Source organism: Delphinus delphis, chromosome 3 (assembly GCF_949987515.2).
Source record: "Delphinus delphis chromosome 3, mDelDel1.2, whole genome shotgun sequence".
Classification (NCBI taxonomy): domain Eukaryota; kingdom Metazoa; phylum Chordata; class Mammalia; order Artiodactyla; family Delphinidae; genus Delphinus; species Delphinus delphis.
In genome coordinates, this window is record NC_082685.1 from 43,058,272 (window position 1) to 43,068,298 (window position 10,027).

Genomic DNA, 10,027 nt, shown 5'->3' on the forward strand with positions numbered 1-10,027 from the left:
GGAAACCCCAAATCATCTATTCTTAACCTAAGAGGTTCTGCCACGTGGCAAAAGCAATCTTTCAAAAGCAAAAATCTGACCATGCCACTCCCTCACTTAAAATCTTCAAAAGCTCCCTACTGCCTTCCAGTTAAAATGAGAATTTATACTACTGCCACAGGGAGTTACTCAGTTCTCTGAACCTCATGGCCTTTCCTCAACCAAGACAGCTCTCTTTCCAGACCTTTTCTCAGATAAGTCCTACCTGTCCTTCCCATTTCAGGTTAGCCACTGCTTCCTCCAGAAGGACTTCTCTGACCTAGACTGAACTGGGTGCTCCCTGCTGCACTCCCAAAGAATCCCACAGCTTTCTTACACAGCACTTTCCATTATGGATTGTGAGTGTGTGTGTTCTTTGTCAACACAGATTTTTATTATTCACTGTGGTATTCCCCTATGCCAGACTCAAAATGTGAATGATGCTGTTAAAAGTACGAGATTCATTCATTCATTCATTAAATGTTCACTGAGCTGCCTACTATGTGCCAGGCATGCTTAGGTGCTGGGGATAAAGCAGTGGTCAAACACCAAAGACCCTCATCCAATGGTGATAAAAGCTAAGAAGAGGGCTTCCCTGGTGGCGCAATGGTTGAGAGTCCGCCTGCCGATGCAGGGGACACGGGTTCGTGCCCCGGTCTGGGAAGATCCCACGTGCCGCGGAGCGGCTGGGCCTGTGAGCCATGGCCGCTGAGCCTGCGCGTCCGGAGCCTGTGCTCCGCAATGGGAGAGGCCACAACAGTTGAGAGGCCCACGTACTGCCAAAAAAAAAAAAGCTAAGAAGAAAAATGAAGCAGGGTAAAGGGATGGGGATAGACAGTATGGGGTGCAGGCTTGCTATTTAATATAGGGTGGTCCGGGAAGGCCTCTCCATCTCAATGAATGGAACAGGAACCTGAAGAAAGTGAGGGTGTGGCCCATGCGGCTATCTGGGGGAAGAGCATCGCAGAACAAAAGCCCTGAAGCAGGAGGGTGCACAACATGCTCCAGGAAAAGCAAGGACCAATGTTGTTGGAAGAGGAAAGTGGTAAAAGATGAAGTCAGAGCTGAAGGTCAGGGCAAGGGGACGTCTGGGGAGCCAGATCAAGAAGAAACGCTACAGACTCTGAATTTTACTCCGCTATTGAAGCCATGAGAGGACTTTAAGCAGGAGTGACAGGAGACCAGTTCAGAGGTTCCTGCAACCTTCTAGCTGAGCAGTAATGGTATGTGGACCAGGCTGGCAGCCAAGGAGGTGGTAAAAAGAAAGCATTTACCTTTGGTCACAGTTTTTTGGAGCCAAAAGGATGTAATGGTAAATTAGATGTGAGGTGATAGAGAAACAGAGGTGCCAAGAATGACCCCAAGGTTTTTAGTCTGAGCAATCAGAAGGACAGAGCTGCTTATTAATCTCTCCTGAGTCTCACTTTCCTCATCTGTGAAGTGGGGATAAAAAGAGCACCTGCTGAGCAGGTTACACAGGATAATTGCAATATCACTACTACTTATAGTGGGGTTATCAGGAGTTTCAGTAAGCTAGGGTATGTGGAAAGGAGAGCAAAAACCAGAGCTCAGGCGGACCATGCATCCAGATGGCTCCTGGTAACTGTGGGACTGAATTCAGTTCCTCTGAAAAGCTTAGAACTTCATTTTAAAGGAAGGAAGAGAAAAGGCTACCTGGAGTTGCTGGACTGTATGTTCAGACGGGAAGGTGGTTACCACAACAAGCTTGGAGGGTTATTACAAAGTACCCTGTACACAGGCCTCCGATGGAGGGGCCATCTGGGTTTACCAATAGTACCTCAGATTGAGGCGGTAAAGCCCCTCACTGTATGTCAGATTTATGTGGCCGGCTTTACAAAATTCATCAGAAAAGCCCACATACCTCACCTTCCACACCGGCTTTGCCAGTCCAAAGGCACAGTCAAAGGAAAAGTGCCACATCAAGACTGTCCCTCTGATTCTGGGAAAGTCCCTCATGGAGATACCATAGGCTATCTGCCACGAAAAATTGGCCAGTTGGCCCTGGTAACTATTACATAGCACTGCTTGACAATGAAGTTAACTCCAGATTATCCATCCTCACTTAGGAAAGGCATGGATAACCCCTCAGAATGGGTAATTACCTCAAACTACATATACAGTTGACCCTCAATAACGCGGGGTTAGGGCGCCAACCCCCAGCTCAGTGGAAGATCCATGTGTAACTTTATAGGTTGTGCGGGCTATCTGCTGTTCCTCCCTATCTGCGGTTCTGCATGAGCATGGACTCAACCAACAGTGGAGAGTGTAGGACTCAACCAACAGTGGAGAGTGTAGGACTGAAGTATTTATGGAAAACAATCCACACGAGTGGACCCATGCACTCGTGTTGTTCAAGGGTCAACTGAACCTGGCTTTGGAATGCATCTTCTGGAAGCTAAACCACTTACATCTATCTGTGTGGGACATTTTAAGTCATGAACTGGGCTACCCCACAACGAGGTATCAATTTGATCCTCAAAACAACCTCAGCATAGGGGTTACTCCCATTCTGGGAACAAGAAAACCAGCATGTTCTGATTTAAATCCCATCACCTACCCCTGTGCTCCTTCATCTCGCTGTTTCCTGTGCTTTCATTAGCCAGTTATCAAAACTTATTTTCTTTCACAAACCCCCAGCAGGAAAACTGTCCTCTCTCCTGGCCACTCCCTTAGATCACTCTGGACGAGCCAGGGAGGTCTGTGAGCCCTCTGGAGGCCCCAACACCCTCATTACCCCCTTTTAGGTTGTCTGGGATTTTGCAAACAGGGGCACTCCCATCTGCCAAGCTCTGCGTGGTAAAGAGGTTTTTGTGGTTTCAGGTCCACTATTCCGCCTCCTCTCCCTGCCCGACTCCCACAGAGAGGGAAAGAGTGCTGAGTAACAGCTCTAAAATACTTACTCTAGCCTAGGTCCCACTGCAGACAGGGGCTGGGTCAGCCAAGAAAATCCCCCCTCCACTCCGCCCCCCAACCCTGGGAGGTTCAGAGTTCAGGACTGCTGAGACTGCCCCCTACCTGCCAAGGGCCTAGGACCACCTCCAAAGCACCTCTCCCTCCCTAACAGGCACTCATTTCCCGGTTAGGGTAAAACTCAAACTCCCTGCCCAGAACAGGGGGCAGGCAGCTGAAGGTTCCTGGAGAAGGCCTCCTTCCCTTCTCCCCTTCAGAGGGTGTCCTAATTGCGTGCTTTCTTCACAAGAGAAGAAAGTGATCTGAACTACAGGAAAAGAGCTTCAAGCCCTCGTTTACCAAGCCCAACCTAACAGTTATTTGCCAGAGGTGCACAATATAACCAGCTATGGAGTTTAAAACAAACAAAAAACAACCATAATGCCATTATCACCCTTGACAAATAATTCCTGAATATAATCGAAACTGATCAGTTATCCTCAATTGACACCAAAATTTCTTCTTATAGCCTGTTTGTTCGAATCAGGATTCAAACAAGATCCACACGAGGCATCTGACTAACGTCTCAACTCTTCATCCATAACAGTTCCCTCTTTTAAAAATGTTTATTTTTTTTAACTGAACGTGATGTACCATATTATATGTTACAGGTAGATAATACAGTGAGTCATGATTTTTAAAGGTTCTACTCCATTTATAGTTATTATAAAATATTGGCTATATTCCCTGTGTTGTACAATACATCCTTGTAGCTTATTTTATACATAGTAGTTTATACCTCTTAACCCCCTACCCCAATATTGCCCCTCCCTCCTTCCCTCTCTCCCCACTGGTAACCACTAGTTTGTTCTCTATATCTGTGAATCTGTTTCTTTTTGTTATGTTCACTAGTTTGTTGTATTTTTTTGAACGCCACTTATTTATTGACAAGATAATCTGTCTTGTAGAATTTCTCACATTCAGAAATTGGATAACTGCTACCTCATGGTCAATCAATGCGTTCCTCTAACCTCACAGACCTATGGTTCTATTAGGTGTGGGTTCAATTTTTATTTGGTGGAGGCAATTTTTATAGACAGCACTGTGTACTTTCTATTACCACATTCATTGTAAGGCACTTCATGCCTGGTTGCTACACAGGTTGCTCTGATATGAACCCCCAAGCAATTGGCTCAGGTTCCTGAAGCCAGAAGAGTATCTCCAGCACTCACAGAACCTGGATTCAAAACTGGAGTTCTTAACCACTATGGCAGATACGAATATACACACTTAAAAAGCTTTGCTTTGTAAAAATTGGGAATTACTGTTGTACACCTGAAACTTACATAATAATAATAATAAAAGGCTCTGCTTTGGTTTCTTTTGTGGGGAAGGGGTTTATCGGAGAAAGTGTTTTTGATACTAAAAAAACTTTGAAGACATATTCCAATTCCCTCATTTTACAGATGAAGAAACACAGGTACAGAGAAAGTATGGGGGTTGCTAGTGTCCACAATGCTGGACACAAGCAGAATTACAAGTGAAATGAACACTACTAACAATGGTGATCATTTATTATAGCTAGCACTTATTAGATGCTCTGTACCTGGCATTAAGCTAAAGGTTATGCTAAACATCTTGATTTTCACGACCCTATGAAATAGTTACTACCATTACTCCCATTTTGAGGAGGAAGGAACAATGGTTTAGAGAGGCTGAGTAATTTGCCCAAGATTGCACACCAAGTTAGAAGCAAAGCTGGGACTCAAAATTACAGACTGTGTAATTCCACCCAGTCCACTTCTAGTGGTGAGGAAGGAAGGAGCCAGGGTCTGAAGTAGCTCTGACACCGTGAGGTCTTCATGCAACGAAGACTGACTGATCCACATGGATGCCCCACAGAGTACAACCAGTTGTGGGGTTGGTGGGGGAGGGAAGATGGGAAAGGGCCCAAACCCAGGAAGAAAACTGAGACTGGGAGTGGAGGTTTATTTGGGGCCAGTTCAGTGTGGTGGCAGATTCCTGGGGTTGCCATGGGTTAGCTGGGATTATAACCCTTTTTTATTTTGTGTCACCAGTTAGCTGCACTTCAAAGAGACACAGAAAAAAATGATGCCCAGAATATAAATATTCAAGTCTCAGGCCCTGCCCCCGACTTTCCTCTAAAGAGAAATGAAGAAAAAGATCACAGTACTGGTGTTTTCTTACTACACAAAGTTAGAAGTGTCAGACAATCAACCCACTGATTCCCTGCTAGGGTTGCTGGAAGCTTGTGGGGATGATATGCTCTCAAGTCTCTACCTACTACATGTACACCAGCCACAGCAAATTTTTAGTTCAGTTAGGCTCGCCTTTCCCCACAGCCCTGAGAGCCCGTGAACACTCCGCCAAAAAGTAATCTTTACGAAAGGCAAATAAATTAAAACTTATTTTTAAAACATTCATCATAACACATTCCAAAGAAAAAACAGCCAATTACTTGGGTCATCAACCTTTAAGATTATCCATACCATGCCCTTCATGTCTGTGGATAAGCAAAAGCCCACTTTTAAGGAGACAGATCCCACATGTTTCAGGGAGTACTAATACAATGCCAGAAAAGGAAAGTACAACACTCTCCAACACCCTCATTTTACAGGTGGAGAAAACAGAGACCCAGAAAAAGTCGCAGAAAATCCCACAGTTTCAGTCTCCCAGACATGGTACAACAGAAAACACATGCCAGGCACCAAGCTAAATACTTCACACATATCATCACAGTGAATGCTCACAATAGCCCCATGAGGCAGATACATAATTTAATTTCTAGAATACAAATGGAGAGGCTGCGGCACAGAATGGTTCAGTAGCCTGCAGGAGGCACAGCTAAGCAAGTGGTTGAGTTGGCATTTGAACCCATGCAGTTTTGGTCCCAGAACCTTTGCTATGTATCACTTCTTTTTTTTTTTTTTTAATTAATTTATTTATTTTTGGCTGTGTTGGGTCTTCGTTTCTGTGCGAGGGCTTTCTCCAGTTGCGGCGAGTGGAGGCCACTCTTCATCGCAGTGCGCGGGCCTCTCACTGTCACGGCCTCTCCCGTTGTGGAGCACAGGCTCCAGACGCGCAGGCTCAGTAGTTGTGGCTCACGGGCTTAGTTGCTCCGCGGCATGTGGGATCTTCCCAGACCAGGGCTCGAACCCGTGTCCCCTGCATTGGCAGGCAGATTCTTAACCACTGCGCCACCAGGGAAGCCCTCACTTCTTTAACTAAGACATCTTGCCTCTCTCATACTTAAAGAGTTGTGGCTAAGATAAGGAAAAAATATTTAATGTTTTCAAAATATTCTAGGGGAAAAAAATACAAAAAACCAAAATGCAAATCCCAAGATTTAAAACTACTAAGACACAGAAGCTTAAACCAGACCAGAGAACCCCGCAAGAAAGGGGGGATATAGCAAAACATCTTTTATTACTAGTTACTGCATGTGTCCCTTAAAGAACTAAAATACTAGCATCTGAGCCAAAAGGAGAGCTAAAAATAGGCATTTGCAGCAAGCTTTGGAAAGCTTTTGGCTTGCTTATGAGGCACCCAAAACATATGCATCACAGAACACAAAATTTCCCAAGACCACACTGTCATTCCATCGGTGTCTCATTTAAACTTGTCCAAGCTGTAAATAAAATCAGGGCTGGAAAAGGGCCTTAGTGATCCACGTAAACTTCAAAGAAAGTGCCACCATCTACCCTGACCACAAAATTCTCCCTCAAAAAGCATCCAAGCCCTAACAACTGGCTTAAACAGAAAAGCTACTGAATTCAGAGTTTGTCTGTCAAAGACTATTCTGCAAGTTCAAAACCAATGAGTAGACAAGACACTTTCTTACCTAACAAGAACAGAGTAAATCTACCGGACTCAGAATTTTGCTGTGGGCACTTAAAGCAAGTTGGCTTTTCTAAGAACTCAGAGGTAAAGGCGAGATGCCAGCCAAGCTGTCCTCTTCCAACGATCAATAACCCCAGTGATGCACCCTATCAAGGGCCCCTGGACTTGCACAAAATGCCAGCTCAAGCACCCAATACCACCTGATGTCATGCTGATGTAAAACCCACAAGGTAGGTTCACCATTAGCTAAGCAGCAGCAGCCAGAGTGAGTAGCCCCATTTAAACTTCTGAGGAGTGCTCTCTCCTGGGCATGATTATACCTCCTTGAGTTTAAAGAGGGGGGAAGGACCAAAGAGTGTCTTAAAGTTGCTATTCCTCCCTCTGTGGGTGGATCAGGAGGGATTTGCAAGAAAATGGAGGTTTCAGCACTGCCCTTTGCATAAGAGGGTTCTGGAAGGAACGGGGGGAAGGGGAGGAGGGCAAAAGGAAGAGAACACGGTTTGAGGTACTATTAGTAAACGCCAAATGTCCCCTCCTCCAAATGAAGCAACCTTAAAAGAAATAAAAATTACAACATGCCATTTTCAGAATTCGCTGTTCTGGTTCCCCTAGGACTACAAGGGATTCTATTCCCTTGAATGTAAAGACATTAAGCTTCCCTTTCCCCATTTTGATGGTTTAAACCAGTCGGCCTCAACCAGCGCTACAGAAGGGGAGGAGTTTTGAAAAACCAATACGGCTATGGCCACAGGCCATCATTCTAGCTCCAAGCGTGTTTTAACACCGAACCACTACAGAAAGACCCTGACCGAAGAATCCAGCACCACTGTGCCTATACGCGCCGGCAAAGGGAGCAGGGCGGGCGCGCCCCCTACCAAAGCCGACGATCTATTTTTGGCAAAGGAAGGCCGAGCCGAACCTCCATATTCTGCACCGCCTCTCTCCCCCCAGCGCCACTGACAACGCTCTGCGGGGACTTCCCACCTTCCCCAAGAGGCCGGGTCCAAAAGGACCCAAAGCCGAGAAGGGAGAGGGAGGGCGCGCGGAGCGCCGGTCGGCAGTCACATGCCACTCGCCGCGCGGGGTGGCACCACGTTGTCCCGGCTGCGGAGGAATGCCGGGAAGGAGGAACGCGCACTCACACCCGCGCACACGCACACTCCTGGCCGCGCCGCCCGCCCGCACCCGCCTTCCACCCCGAGCGCCGAGGCGGGCCCCGAACGCCCAGGCCGAGCGGTCGCGAGCAGCCCGCGGGTCGGTGGCGCGGCGTAAGACGCCCAACTGTCACCCGCCCGCCCTCCCGGCCCTGCCACTCCCTCCCCCGCCGCCACACGCCCCTCGCGTCGCCGCATGCCCCCTTACTCGCCTCACATTTCCCCCTCACTGGATGCCCCGCACGCTCTCCATTCGGCTCCCTCTCAAGACGGAAGGTCCCCAGGATCAGGGAGGGAAAGCACCGAATTCAATGACACGTTGGGTTTCCTCTTCTCCCCATTCTGCCCGTAACCGACCCCTGAACCCATCGCCAATGGCCATTCTACCACCTAATACTATCTACTCGAGAACAAAACTTGTTAACTTTTAAATCCGGAATCTGTGTGGTCGGTATGAACTCATTGCCGGGCGTTTTGCTGCCTATGACATATACTTATTAAACATTTACAACATGGGGACGATCGCAACGCTACCAAAACGAGAAGCATGGGGCGGAGTGGTAAGAGGGGGCTTCCCCAGGAAGGTTCAGGCTGGAAACCGTCTCTTACACTAACATGCGGTAGGGGGAGAGAGCCCTTTTCACCGAAACCAGCGCCCACCCTCTCCCCGCGAGGTAGGCCCGGACCACGCCGTTGCCCACTAACCGCTGCGGCCCAGGCGGTGGCCGCAGCCTCCCGGAGGCCGGGCCCTCTGGCAGGGGCAGGTTCCTGAGTGTGCTGGGGGACAGGGCACGGCGACCCGAATGAGCCAGGAGATAATAAAAAACAAAAACCCCGAGTCACCACGACCAGCGGCGGACCCCCGGGCCCTGGAGGCCGCTGGGGGAGGGGACGCCTATGTCCCCGGAAGAGGCCCCGGACCCAGGATACCAAACAGAAAGACCCACCTGGAGGAGACTGTCCGTTCACGGTGGCCAGGACCGGCGGCAACGCGTTCTTAGTCCACGGGTTCACCTTGGGCGGAGGGGCCTCCACGAAGTCTCGGCGCCCGGCGCCCGCGGCTCCGGCAGCTCCTCCGCCAGCGGCCGGCTCGCCGCCGCCGCCCTCCTCCCCGTCGCTGACGGCCGGGCCCTCGGCGCCAGGCGGCTGCGGCGGCCGCGGGCTCTCGCGCTCCAGCTGCCCTGTGCCCTCCTTGTGTGGCTTGGCGCAGGGCGGCCGAGGTCTCCGGGCGCCGCCGTCCGGCTCCCCCCCTCCGACGTCGTTCGCCCCGGGCTCGCCCTTGCCCTCGGACGACGGCGGCGGCTTCTTCCTCACCAACCCCCCGTGCTCTTCGGCCTGCAAGAGTGGGGCGCCCCCCGGCAGCAGCGGCTCCACCTGAGTGGCCATCTGCGCGCCCGCCCCCCCGGAGAAGCCGGGCGCGCCCGAGGCTGCCTCCCCCGCCTCGAACTTGGCTCTCCGAGCGCCCGCGACGCCTTCCTCCGGGGCGCTGGGCCCCAGTCCCGGCGGAGAAGGGTCGGGGTTCACGCTAGGCGCGGCTCCCCTCCGGGTCGGATGCAGCCGCCGTAGATCCAAGGCCCGCTGGCCGGGCGGGGGGGGGGACGAAGGCCCCCCACTATGCGGTCCAGGCCTCCTCGGCGCGCGTCCCCCCCCGCCCGTTCCTCGCAAGGCGTCCCCACCCCGAGCCTGGCAGGCTTCTCGTCCCGTCCCTCCCTCCCCCCCGCCGCCGGGGCGGCCCGGGCTTCCCGGCTCGGGGGCTGCAGCAATATGGACGGACGGGGGAGAGGCGCGGCGAGCCGAGCTGACCACGCGATCCGCGGCAGGCGGCGGGCGGGCGCGCGCCTCGCGACGCAGCGGGCAAGGGGAGGGGAAGGCGCAACGGGGCCGCGCCCGCCGGAGCGGGCAGTGGGCGACGGGAGGGCGAAGGCGGCGGGAGCGCGCGCGCAGGGCCTCGCAGCCCCGCCCCTTGCCCCGCCCCTCGCCTCCGATTCCTCGGCGCACCTCGGGGCTGGTGGGTGAGGGGTACTCAGACCTGACGGGGGCGAGCACGTGCCTGATGCAATTCGGGAGCGGGCGGGGGCAGCGAG

At 51.3% G+C, this 10,027-nt stretch overlaps 1 protein-coding gene across 1 annotated transcript in view; it reads right to left on the bottom strand.

The window, feature by feature from the left end:
- The window catches only part of LARP1 (La ribonucleoprotein 1, translational regulator), a 57,297-nt gene extending 47,506 nt beyond the window's left edge, over positions 1-9,791 (bottom strand). Inside the window, exon 1 of the mRNA XM_060008471.1 lies at positions 8,891-9,791. Within this exon, the coding sequence (XP_059864454.1) occupies positions 8,891-9,329 (439 nt within the window). The 5' untranslated portion in view covers positions 9,330-9,791. The remainder of the gene's footprint in view (positions 1-8,890) is intronic.
- Positions 9,792-10,027: the final 236 nt, after the last annotated feature.